We start from the raw sequence: 13,967 nt of genomic DNA, 5'->3' as shown, positions 1-13,967 counted from the left end.
ACTAGAAATGATTCTTACTTCAATAAAAGACCAAAGGCAGCAGGAGGTTCCTGCTGGACCCATTGACTAATCCTTGTTATTTTAGAAAAGGCAATCAGTCAGCATGAGCACTTTTTCCTGCAGCTGTCTGAGTTCCCTGCCCTGCAGGGTTGTTGCCCACCAACAGACCAGAGACGCCCCTTTCCCCAGACATGGAAAATCGGCCAATGAGGGGGCTCCACATTAGGTACAGCTTGCATTTCATCGAAGCTGAGGTGGAAAGAGATCCCAAAGGGAGTGTCCTGACCTGCAGCCAGACCCCAGGCAGCATCGCAAGATCAGCACCTCCCTGGTGCGCCACAGCACGGGCTGCCCTCCCAAACAAGTGCTGCTGCCTTTCACCAGAGCCCCAGCTGGTTCCTGTGCAACCACAGTGGCTAGCACTGCAGTATGAAGCCTTCTGGTCAGTAAATAATAGGGGATAAAGCCAGCTTGGCATGGCTGGAAGCCTCAGCTCTCCACCTGTCTCTAGACCCTGGGGAAGAAATATCTGCATGTATACTGGGTTCTTGGACAGCCAGCAGGGCGGATCAACTACAGAATTCCATCATCTTTGAAGATGTTTAATTTCAAGCTCCTTTTTAACTAATTAATTGAGATTGTGGTCTTCCAAGTGACCTGTCTTATAAGAAGGATTCAGAGAGGAAGCTCCAAAGACTGAGTTTTGCATAAGAAGGCCTTGGTTTGAGTCCCAACACCATTGGTTTCCCAAGCACTTCCAGGAATGAGTTTAGACAGGTTTGGCTCCAAAACAGAAACAACTCCTAGAATCAATCCCATGATGACCATGCCATGGGTGTGTAGGGAGCTCAGATGTCAAAAGACATGAGCATAGGGGGCCACAGTCTGGCCTTGCTCCCTCACACCTTTCATGACATGCCATAAAGAGCCTGTCATGGGGTCAGAGAGATAGTATGGAGGTAAAGCATTTGCCTTTCATGCAGAAGGTCATTGGTTCAAATCCAGGCATCCCATATGGTCCCCTGAGCCTGTCAGGAGCGATTTCTGAGCATAGAGCCAGTAGTAACCCCTGAGCACTGCAGGGTGTGACCCAAAAACCAAAACCAAAACAAAACAAAAGAGGATGTCACTATGAGAATCTCAAAGAAACATAAGCTGTCAATAGCTGATAGATTTTCCTAAATCAGATTTTCCTAAATCTAAATTCTGAGGTTTTCTCTGCACCTTTCAAAAACCTCAAAGGTGAAGTGGCCTAGAAAAAGAAACATACTCTATGTCATATGTGGTTTCCACTATAACATAAAGGGTAAAAAATGCATTTGAGATTTGCAAATGCAGTAACTCACTGGTATCTTCTGGCATCTTGAGAGTTCAAAGCTACCTTTATAGGTTATTCACCAAATAATAATATGTTATTTACCACATGTATCACACAATTTAACTTAATTTACACCATCTGCTGTGTGTGTAAAATACAGCCATGGGTTATGTAAAATCCACATACATAAGAGTGGTCCTTATAAGCAGCCTAGATGTGAGATAATTTGTAACTTTGTGGAGGGTGGTTTGGGACCAGCATAAATCAGGACTTACTTCTGGTTCTCAGGGAATCCCTGTGCTCAGGGATTATTCCTGGTATTGCTCAGGGGACCATATTTTTAAAAATGTCAGGGATTGAACCCAAGTTGTGTTTGGGAGACCATATGGGATACAGAGGATTGAACCCAATTTAGCTGGATACAAGGCAAATATCCTACCAGTTGTACTATTGTACCGATCTTTACGCCTTCTATATGAGTATAAATGTATTCTTCCAGAGCCAGTTTATAAAATCGCCTAAGGAAATACCTTTCAGATAACATCCCCTTGAGTAAGCAATATTTGAATGCATATAATATATATATTGTATACATGGATATTATATTTTCTGCTGTCTAAAATGTAAAATATTCTGCCCTAGTGAAATAGGTGTTGTATTTTTTTTTTTTTAGGTGTTGTATTTTTATCAATGGAGAAAAGGTTTGGGGAGAAAGAGAAAAGAGAGATGATGTGTGAATTCAAGGTGAAATACAGGTATATGGGTTACAGCCTCATAGGAGGTTCCAATACTGGGGCCAGAGAAATAAAACAGTGGATAGGGCACTTGTCTTGCATCCAGCTGAATTAAATTCAATTCTCATCAGCCCATATAGTCCCTATAACCCACCAGGAATAAACCGAGTACAAAGCTGGGAGTAACCCCTGAGCATGGCCAGATGTGACCCAAAAAATAAAAATCAAAAAAGGGAGGAATCATTCCTGGGAGGGCTAATGATCAAAAGGGAGGGGTATTGGGGAGCATTAGCCCAAAGACCTGAGCATAGTAACAGAGGATGGAGTCACTGGGACTGCAGTATGTGCAGTCCAAGGTTCCTTGCAGAACAAGGCCTTGCAGCACCACATAGAGAGGTTGCAGGCAGGAGCATTTATGTGCTCCTTACTCTGGAGATGCTCAGAGGAGAATTCTCAGAGGAGAATTAGCCCAGAGGAGGATTTCGAAGGAGTCCAACCTGGAAAATACCGTATTTTGAAACAAACAAAAAAAAAGTCAACCGAAAATCGGGGTTCGTCCTATACGCCGAGTATATCCCGAAAAATGTTTCAATATGCCGCTAAATGAAAATTGTCTGAATATTGCCACAAAAGGTATTTTCCAACTCGATCCTGCACCAATCATTGCAAGGCTGCTCAGACGGCCTCTCTAACTCAGCCAATCCAAGCAGGCTTTCTATGCATGCAAATTAGACAATGTTCTGGACCCGAATCTACACTGTCAAAAGCCTGCTCAGATTGGCCAGAGTCAGAGAGAAAGTCTATTACAGTATAACCTTTGAACCTTTGCTTGTTGTGATTGGCTCACTGTGGTACATACAGTTGCAGCACAGGAACGTTCTGTCTTATACAGTGAATATAGGCCTAAACCTATGCTTTAACTGCAAAATAAGGGGGTAGTCTTATACGGTGCCGGAAAATACGGTAAGGAGATGGTGCCTACTCCTAGGAAAGGTTGCTCTAGTTTTCATGGGAAGTAGTGACGTCCAAACTAGACTGGTGGGGTCAGATGCCCAGCAGAGGTGAGGACCTAGATCCACATTGTCAAATACTACAGGTTGCTTGCCTGCCCCTCAGAATACTTTGTGTATGATGTGAAAAGAGGAATGGAGGTCTGAAGAAAACTTTTCCAAGCACTTGTCTGTCAAGAGAAAGAAGTGGATCTTTGTCCACTTATGAAAAAAACTTTGAAGTCATCCAAAAGGGGAGCCCTCCTGCAGGTGAAGAGAAAATATGTGCCAGAATGATAGAGGAAGCTTGAAAGAGCTCAAACTCATGAGAGTTGAAATGAAATGAAACTAGCATCCTCTGAGTGTCCTTAAAAATCACTACTATGAGCTTGATGCCAATGTGGTACCCAAACAGGAACTTTATCTAGAATAAACCAGAAGAAACTCAAGCCTGGTGACTAAGGGTCACAATATAAAGCAATATCAATTGTGCTAATCTAATCACAGGGGGACAACAATTCATCCCAGTGCTGTGAGGTAGGAGAGTGGTTGATTAACTGGGCTTTTTGCCAAATACCCACTCTCATTCCCAGAATTTCTGACACCCTTGTATATAAACCTCAATTCACCCCATTGAAAAAGTTAATGGGAACTGGGTCATGTTGCATTTACCTTGGAACCAAAACTTTGACAGAATGTTAAAACAGAACATGTCCCTATTCCATATCCCTAATCCCCACTTTCTGAAACTTTTAGTGTTGTCTGTATGTCTTGCCTAGAGCAGAGAATCTTCTGGAAACAATAGACATTAGCAGTTAAACACCAGGGAGCAGTGTAACTGTGACATTGCTGCACTTAGCTAAACACAAGAGTCTGAGCTAGATGCTTCGATGGAAATGGGGTAGGGGATACAGGGAAGAGTTTGGAGAACAGAAAGGAGACCATTCATTCTACGCTGGAAAATTCCTGGAAGGTCAACGATCAAGGTAGCCAAGTGAATTTCTTCAAGGCCATCTGAGGCCCAGATTCTTTCAGCACAGCCATCACTGTGAAGCTGACCCACAGGCAGATTTCTGGGTCATTAGAGGTAGAAACAGAACTGAGGTAGCATGAGGCAAACCAAACTGGGGTTCCTCTAGACCTCATATAATTGTTTTATTTTATTAATATGGTGTATTACGGGGCCGGGAAGGTGGCGCTAGAGGTAAGGTGTCTGCCTTACAAGCGCTAGCGTAGGACGGACCGCGGTTCGATCCCCCGGCGTCCCATATGGTCTCCCCAAGCCAGGGGCGATTTCTGAGCGCATAGCCAGGAGTAACCCCTGAGCGTCAAACGGGTGTGGCCCAAAAACCAAAAAAAAAAAAAATATATATATGGTGTATTACATTGGTTGATTTGCATATGTTAAACCACACTCCTTGGCACTGAAACTGAAGGCATCTTCAAGGAGGAAATACCACTGTCCAGGCAGGTGGAAGCAAAGATAAACAAATGGGACTACATTACACTGAGAAGCTTCTGCACTTCAAAGGAAACAGTGCCTAGGATACAAAAGCTACCCACAGAATGGGAAAAACTATTCACCCAAAACCCATCTGATAAGGAGTTAATATCTAAGATATACAAGGTACTGAAAGAACTTAACAAGAAAAACATCTATTCCCACCCAAAAATGGGGAGAAAAAATAAAGACATTTCCTCAAGAAAAAATACAGATGGCCAAAAGGACCATGAAAAAATGTTCCACGTCACTAACAATCAGGGAGAAGCAAAACAGCATTGAGATATCATCTCACATTATAAAAACTGGTACACATCACAATGGATAAGAACAACCAGTGCTAGTTTAGATATGGGGAGAAAGGAACTCTTATTCACTGCTGGTGGGAGCAACTTCTGAGTGATCCAAGGTATGGTCCAAAAACTAAAAAAAAAATTAAAAAAACGATAAAAATAGAGAATTTAAGTAGCCACGTCTTCAAAGATACTGATAATCAAGGCATATGAACTGATGTATATACAAACCAAAATCACAAGGAGGTATCAGCTCATACCTGAGAGAATGGCTATTATCAAAAAGATAAGAAATCAGTGTGGGAGCCGATGCAGTGGCGCTAGAGGTAAGGTGTCTGCCTTGCCAGCGTAGCCTAGGACGGACCGCGGTTTGATCCCCCAGTGTCCCATATGGTCCCCCAAGCCAGGAGCGACATCTGATTGCATAGCCAGGAGTAACCCCTGAGTGTCACCAGGTGTGGCCCCCCAAAAAAAAAAAAAAAAAAAACAAAATGAAAGAAATCAGTGTGGAAGAGAGTATGGGTCATGAAAATTTATGATCTAGAATAATATTTAATATTTATGATCTAGAAAATACATTCATTTCCTTATTGTGAAATAAAAATTACCCAAAGGAGGGTAATGAGTGTCTGGGTGGGGAACAGGGAGGCTCCAGTCCTAATCCCTTCTACCAAGTTTGAGCAAATGGCGCCTCCTCTCCTCTCCAGCCTTCCCTCAGTCTCCTGTGTTCCAGTACCATCACTGTTCATCTACCCTTTGGGTACAGCCAGGTTGGTGCTGGGAAGGGAATAGGGAACCTGACTCCTTAATCCCTTCCACCAAATGCAACTGGGCTGTTTTTGGGGGTTGTTCCCAGCATCCATCCATCCTTCCTTCCCATCAGTCCTCATTTTCCTAAACCACATGTATGCTAGTGTGTCAGAGAGAAGTCATTTCAACTTATATCACAGACTTCCTGACAAATTGAATCTAGCACTTCTTTCAACACCCTGAGAAAACCAGCACTCCAAACCACTAAATGAAAAGTTCAATGGGGAAGCTAAAATAGACATCTACTGGGGCCGGAGCGATACCACAGTGGTGTTTGCCTTGCAAGCAGCCGACCCAAGACCTAAGGTGGTTGGTTTGAATCCCGGCATCCCATATGGTCCCCTGTGCCTGCCAGGAGCTATTTCTGAGCAGATAGCCAGGAGTAACCCCTGAGCATTGCCGGGTGTGGTCCAAAAACAAAAACAAAAAAAGACATCACTGATATGGAGAGAAATCCTCGCAAATCTCCAAGTCCACCCAACTACCTGAACCTTATAGATGAGGACCTAAAATCAATACTTAATGGTTTAGCAATGGAAATCAAGGAGTCACTAACCTGCAAAATTAATAAATCTATAGATGAATAATTCAACCAACTCAAAGAAGAACTCTTTTAGAAGATAAGAGAATACATACAAATGGAACTGAAAGAACTAAAAAGGATGTTAGTGAGCTATAATAGAATTACACAGGTCGAGAATCACATAGACTTACTTGAAGACAAATTACAAGCCAACTGGGGTAAAGAAGTCAAAAAAGACAGAAAAAAATAAAAAGGAGGCTGGAGAGATAGCATGGAGGTAAGGCATTTGCCTTGCATGCAGAAGGTCAGTGGTTCAAATCCAGGTATCCCATATAGTCCCCTAAGCTTGCCAGGAGTGATTTCTGAGCATAAAGCCAGGAGTAACCTGGCTTAGTAACCTAAGCACTGCCAGGTGTGACAAAAAAAAAAAAAAAAGTCAAGAAGTCAAAAAAGAAAGGAGAGACAAAATCCTGGAAGAAAATGTAAGGTACTTAATGAACAAAGATAGGAGATATAATCTCCGAATTATAGGAATTCCAGAAGGGGAAGAAAACGGGGGGAAAAAGAACAATTAGTGAGGAAGATGATAGCAGAGAACTTCCCCACCCTTGGAAAAGAGGTTTCTCTACAAATCCAAGAGGCAAAAAGAATGTCAAACAAAATAGACCATAGCAGAACAATGCCAAGACACATTTGGTAATCCAAATGGCAAAAACATTACTTTGTAGGGTATGTTTTAGCTATATATGAAAAGAATATGAAATTAAATATGAAAAAACAGAGAGTCAGGGTTGACTGAAAATATTCCAAGGAGATATACATATCCCCTTTAAGTCTTTTGAAATAGTCTGGGGAAGGGGGTAAAATCCAGAGCACAGCTTCAATCTGTCTTTTGGTCTTGTGGAGTCAAAAAAAAAATGGCTCCCAGCAGTCACATGTCAGAAAATGTACCCGAGCCGGGGACTTCTCAGATATGATTTTTAAACACAAGAAAGATAATTATTCAGGGCCGGAGAGATAGCACAGCGGTAAGGCGTTTTTGCCTTACATGTGGAAGGTCGCTGGTTCAAATCCCGGCATCCCATATGGTCCCCCGAGCCTGCCGGGGGTGATTTCTGAGCATAGAGCCAGGAATAACCCCTGAGCATTGCCAGGTGTGACCCAAAAACCAAAACAAAACAAAAAAAAAAAATAAATAAAGAAAAGAAAGATAATTATTCAACTTATTCACAATAAAGAGTAGTAAAGTAAAATTGTTTTTTCACTACCTTTAAGTTTCTAAGATGCAGTGGTATCTTTGTGCAGAGCTGTAGAAAGTAGATTGATTCAATCCTTGTGGAGGGAAATACCTACCAAATGCACTTGCATTTTGATGCTGCAATTTCATTGCTAAGAATTCACCTTCAAGCTATGCTCATACACATTTTTTAATGACATGTAGGATATTCACTGCAGCAAGCTCCTAGGAAAATGTAAATCTCCCAATAGGAGCAGTTAAAGTATGATGAATTCACACCAAGAAATTCCAAGTCATTACATTACAAATGAGTAAAACTGGGGCGCTAGAGGTAAGGTGTCTGCCTTGCAAGCGCTAGCCAAAGAAGGACCAAGGTTCGATCCCCCACCGTCCCATATGGTCCCCCCAAGCCAGGGGCAATTTCTAAGCACTTAGCCAGGAGTAACCCCTGAGCATCAAACTGTGTGCCCCACCCTAAAAAAAGCATTTTGGGGCCGGCGAGGTGGCACTAGAGGTAAGGTGTCTGCCTTGCAAGCGCTAGCCAAGGAAGGACTGAGGTTTGATCCCCAGCATCCCATATGGTCCCCCCAAGCCAGGGGCAATTTCTGAGTGCTTAGCCAGGAGTAACCCCTGAGCATCAAATGGGTGTGGCCCGAAAAACCAAAAAAAAATGAGTAAAATTTCTTGGGACTGGAAAATAGTATAACCAGTAAAGCCTGTCTTACAGGCAGCCAATCTGGTTTCAAACCCTAGCACCTATATAGTCCCCTGAGACCACCAGGAGTGATCCCTTAGCTCAAAGCCAGGAGTAAGTAATGAGTCCTGCTTGGGTGTGGCCAAAAACAAAATAATTTTTAAAATGAAAATGAAAATAACCTCTAATTCTGCCAAAGATATGTGGTTACATGAAAAGAAGAAAATATAGAGCAATATCTTGATGTTCAGAGGTCTTTCTCTCCCAGTGATGTCTGAGAGATTTTGCAGTGCTAGCGATTGAACCCTAGACTCCTACATACAAAATGGGCTACAGCTCTTTGCACCATGGCCTGGCCCCTCAAAAATGTTTTTTAAGTTCTGGGAAAATAGCACAGTAGATAAGTTCTTGCTTTGCATACAGCTGACCTGGGTATAGTTCCCAACAACTGATATGGTCCCCACAGCACTGCTAGAAATGATCCCTGAGTCAAGAGCCAAGAGCAAGCCCTGAGTACAGTCTGTGGCCTAATGACAAGAAAATAAGAAATTTTTAAAATGCATGAATTTGAAATTTATATTCAACTACCTTTGTGCTGTTAACATATTTAACTAGCCTAATTAATTTTTATTAATATCAACTAGCCTAATAACCTAATTTTTCAATGTTTAATCGCATACCATTTCTCATAGAATTGTATATATGTATTGATGAAGTATTTCTAGAGAAAGTTTTTAATGATATGGTTTTAAAGAATTAAGGCTTGGGGCTGGAGTGGTGGCACAGTGGTGGGGTGTCTGCCTTGCAAGTGTCTGACCTAGGATGGATCGCAGTTCAATCCCTCAGTGTCCCATATGGTCCCCCAAGCCAGGAGAGATTTCTGAACACATAACCAGGAGTAACCACTGAGCATTACCGGGTGTGGCCAAATAAAAAAGAAAAAAATAAAATTAAGACAATAAAAGGGTGTATATCCTAATGATACTACAAAATTTCTTGGACTTCCACATCTACTGTACAATTACTGCACACTTATGTGTGTCCTGTAAACCTCCCTGAGGGAAAAAAAAACTGAGCCACTATCCAAAGGGGAAGTAAAGGTGAGTAGAGACCCTAAGGGAGGAAGCTACTGAATGAGCCCTGCACACCCCACCCAAGTCTGTATACTCTTTTACACACCTCTCTGACTAATATGTACATTTCCATCACTGCACAACACAGTTGTCTGTGCATACTCATGCCCTCGTGGTTGCATTTATATGAATATAACACCCACAAATGATCCCATATTGCAGGTGAGACTGGCACTATATACACTCCTATGAAGCAGTCTGTTCCTTGGAGCCTACAGACAGGAAACTAGGCACATTGCTTTAAAGAGCCCCCTCCTGTTTTCCATCTGCCTTCCTGAGCCATCTCCATCCCCAACTCCTTCCCCCCACATCCCACACCACTCCTCCACCTGCTGTGCCCTCCTGCCACTCTCAGAGAGTCCTGAAATGGTGGATACCTTTTTCTCCTGTGGGGCCAACTCTTCCAGGACGTCCAGGTGCACCTTTGTCTCCCTTCTCACCAGCATCCCCTGCAGAAGAAGTCACATGCACTTAGAACTCACTCTAAAAGGACTCTGGTTGAGATGTGGAGAAGGAATCAAGAGAAAGCCCCCCATTTATGTGCCAGTCAGGGTCCCTGGCCTTTCTCCTTCCCATTTCCCTCTCCCCACTAACTTTGCTCATCTCTTCCCCCATCCTCTCCCACTCACAGGGATTCACTCTTCCTCACCTCAGCCAAGTCTAAAGTGCTCTGGGGCCTCCTCCTCAAGTCTGTTTTCAGGAGCCTGATCCTTGCCCTGCTGTCTTCTCAAGAATGTCCTTCTCCCTCAATATCTCTCAAGGTACTTCCACTTGCCCTCTGCACTGTGCTCTAATTGTGCTCCACACCTCAACCCACAGGTAAAAGCGCTATGACAAGAACCTCTCTGAGTCTCTAGGGACTCTGCCCTATGCCTGCTGATCTTCTGAGGAAAAACAAATTTGGATGATCATATCCAGTTCACCCTCATACCTTCAGTGTGAACCCCAGGGATACCCTTCTGCTCGAAGACTTCTGAACTAGGTGAGCACAGCTAACTGATTTGAGCTGTGAGACCTACTCTTCGAGGCCTACCAGTCACCAGTTCTTACCAGAAGCCCACAAGTGTCTCAGCACACACCTACTATTCTTTGTTTTTATTTCTTTGAGGAAGAAGGGGAATGCTTTCAACTGTTGCTCAGGTGATTCCTGGGTCATTTCTGGAAATATTCAGCCAATCAGCTTGTGGTTCAATGTCAGAGCCAGGGGATGCAGTGCTTATTAGATCCTACAGTACTAAAGATTTTTCAGGGGCCAAAGAGATAGCATGGAAGTAGGGCATTTGCCTTACATACAGAAGGATGGTGGTTTGAATCCAGGCATCCCATACGGTCCCCTGAGCCTGCCAGGAGTGATATCTGAGTGTAGAGCCAGGAGTAAGCCCTGAGCACTGCCAGGTGTGACCCAAAAACAAAACAAAAAAAAAATTTTTTTCAAGCCACGAAGTGACCCTTAGGGTCTACCAGGAATACATCCAGCATTGTTTGGGAGCCTCCAGAGATGTGCCTGGTGATGCTCAGGAGGCCAATTGGTATCCTGGTATGGAATCCAAGTTGGGCATACTCTACTTGGCATGTACTCTAACTCCTATACTTTCATCTCTCCACCCCTCTTTGTTTTTCTTTTTCTTATACTGTTCATAACTAAAAGGAAGAGATGAACTATTTGTCAGTTTCCCTGAGTTCCCCACACGTAGCATGTCCCAAAACGACCTGATGTTTGTCCCCAAAAATGAATCTCCCAGGTTGCTATTTTTGGTTCTTAATGCTGACATCTTGAAGATTTGAGTTGCAGCTATGTCACATGAGGATTTGTTCCTTCTACTTCCCGGATTCTCCTGTTTCCCTCGTGGGTGGATGTGAGCATCTGCCCATCCTCTCCCCACCCACTCCTTTCCTATCTGTCCTCCTACTTCCAGTTAGATTAGTTCCTAAGGCTCTCTGCTCTCTGCAGCTTTGGGGAAAAGTGGTCTGAAGAGCCTGCTGCTCACTGCTCCATGCAGGAGAGAGATGTAAACACTTGGATCTGAGAGAGAGGCTTGTAGTGGAGCAAAGAGGAAAAATATCTTAACAGGTACCTCAAGCTTCCTCCCTCGGACTTCTCATCTTGTCCCAATCACAAACATCTTCTAAATACACAGAATGGATTGTTTGAGTGTCCTCACAAAACATGTGAAATCACCAGTGAACTAAGTTTAGTTATAAACCTCAGCTCCTTGGAGGATGACCTATTACTGGACCTTCACTTGGAATCAAGGTGCCTCTTTCATCAACCCACTTGAGCAGGTTCCTCCTCACCTGACTGTCCAGGGAGCCTCAACAGGGTCTCCCCTATTCTGATCCCATGTGTGCCCTCCTCCTCATAAAGAATAAACAAGATTAAAGGTGGTGTCATGGACCCTCCCAGACAAGAACAAAAGTTGATGCCAATAAGCACTCCCTGGTTCTCCCCAATTACCTTCACCTAAAAATCTGGTGAGAGGTTCAACAGAAGTTACATTCCCTCCCCTATGCCCTAGCCCTTGCACCCAGCACTGGAATTCCTCGGGCTCAACAGCAGGCCTAAAGGAATGCATATTCCGTTTCATTTAATTAAACAAAGATAAAAGCAAAGCAAGTGCCAATACAATCCCTGGCACCACTCCACAGGAAGAATGGCCATTTCCAGGATAGATACATATTTGCACATATCTATGACCTTTAATGTGAGGTAATTGTCAGTGTTTCTTTATTTTTTAATGGAAACAAATTAAAAAATAGTAATAAATGGGGCCAGAGCAATAGAATAGCGGTAAGGCAATTGCTGTGCACGAGGCCAACACAGGACGGTAGTTCGAATCCTAGCATCCTATATGGTCCCCCAAGCCTGCCAGAAGTAACTTCTGAGTGCAGAGCCAGAAGTAACCCCTGAGCGCTGCCAGGTGTGACCCAAAAACAAAACAAAACAAAATAATAATAATAATAATAATAATAAAGCAACAACTTGAGAAACATTGATAGTCTGCCAAGAAATACCAGCTAATGGGATACACTGGCCACCAAGTGTTCTTGGACATAAAAGATCAATGGCATTGTGAGGACAAGGAACAACGAAACATCAGTCTTTTGATGAGCAATCAACAACACTGCTGACAAGCAGTCAGAAGTATCCTGCCGACTCAGACAGTGAACCATCACCACACATATCTCTCACTGAAACTAAAGAGACTAAAAAACAGAGCAATGAAAAAATATCCACCTGAAAGTCTGTCTTTGAAATACAGTGTTGTTGTTTATTTTGTTTTGGGACCACATCAGGCCATGCTTAGGGCTTACTTCTGGATCTGTGCTCAAGTTCATTCCTGGTAGAGTGCAGGAGAACTATACATGTTGCTGGGGATCAAACCAGGGTCAGCCGCATACAAGGCAAATGCCTTAATTCCTGTACTATCTCTTCAGCTGCTAAGTTTTAGCAATTAAATAAATGGCTCTGTCTACAGGATGAGTTACAGAATAGACAGTGATTATAAAGTTCATTCATAAAGCTAAAAATTAGGAGGAAGAACATTTTCACAATGCCATCAGAGAGAGAAGGAATGGAAAGTATTGTTTGGTTTGGAAGTTAACAAGTTGAAAGGTGAATTAAAGAATTTGGCAAAATTCCTACATCCATCCCATATCCTTTCCAGAAAGAAAAAACAAACTCTTTTTTTTGGGGGGGCAAGGTAGTTGGGGCCACACTGGGTGGCGTTTAGGGGTTACTCCTGGCTATGCACTTCTGGTTTGGGGGACTATCTAGGATGCCAGGATTCTAACTACCATCCGTCCTGGATCGGCTGCATGCAAGTCAAAAAAGACCTACCTCTGTTCTATCACTCTGGCCCCATAAAGAACAAACTTTTGATGCCTACAGTTCTTTTCTCTTCCAGTGCTCAGGAGAACTATGAAGGAGCACGGTAAAAATGCCCACCAAACACCATGCATGAGAAATGAGGGATAAGTAGCTTAGACACAGCAGAGAGACCACAAAACATCAAAAATTAAAAGGAATTCTATTAGAAAGCAATATGGAGATTCCTCCAAAAAATGGAAATTGAGTTCCCATTCAACCCAGCTATTCCACTCCTAGCGATATACCCTAGGAACACAAGAATACAATACAAAAACCCCTTCCTCACACCTATATTTATTGCAGCACTATTCACAATAGCCAGGCTCTGGAAACAACCAAGATGCCTTCAACAGATGAATGGCTAAAGAAATTGTGGTACATATACACAATGAAATATTATGCAGCCGTCAGGAGAGATGAAGTCATGAAATTTTCCAATACATGGATGTACATGGAATCTATCATGCTGAGTGAAATAAGTCAGAGGGAGAGAGAGAGAGAGACACGCAGAATAGTCTCACTCATCTAAGGGTTTTAAGAAAAATAAAAGTCATTTTTGCAACAATCCTTAGAGACAATGAGAGGAGGGCTGGAATTTCCAGCTCACTTCATGAAGCTCCCCACAAAGAGTGGTGAGTGCAGTTATAGAAATAACTACACAGAGAACTACCATAATCATGTGAATAAATGAGGGAACTGGAAAGCCTGTCTGGAGTACAGGTGGGGGTGGGGTGGGATGGAGGGAGATTTGGGACATTGGTGGTGGGAATGTTGCACTGGTGAAGGGGGGTGTTCTTTACATGACTGAAACCTAATCACAATCATATTTGTAATCAAGATGCTTAAATAAAGAAATTATAAAGAAAA

The 13,967-nt window shown here is 42.9% G+C and overlaps 1 protein-coding gene across 2 annotated transcripts in view; it reads right to left on the bottom strand.

Annotated features, from left to right (window-relative positions):
• COLEC11 (collectin subfamily member 11) overlaps window positions 1-13,967 on the bottom strand; it is a 45,361-nt gene that overhangs the window by 17,199 nt on the left and 14,195 nt on the right. For both annotated transcript variants that reach the window (XM_049784873.1, XM_049784874.1), the window contains exon 2: window positions 9,610-9,681. In XM_049784873.1, coding sequence (XP_049640830.1) covers window positions 9,610-9,681 — 72 coding nt within the window. The remainder of the gene's footprint in view (window positions 1-9,609; window positions 9,682-13,967) is intronic.

The sequence above is a fragment of the Suncus etruscus genome, chromosome 12 (assembly GCF_024139225.1).
Source record: "Suncus etruscus isolate mSunEtr1 chromosome 12, mSunEtr1.pri.cur, whole genome shotgun sequence".
Classification (NCBI taxonomy): Eukaryota; Metazoa; Chordata; class Mammalia; order Eulipotyphla; family Soricidae; genus Suncus; species Suncus etruscus.
Note: the sequence above shows the minus strand (reverse complement) of the source record. Positions and strands in the feature narration are given on the sequence as shown.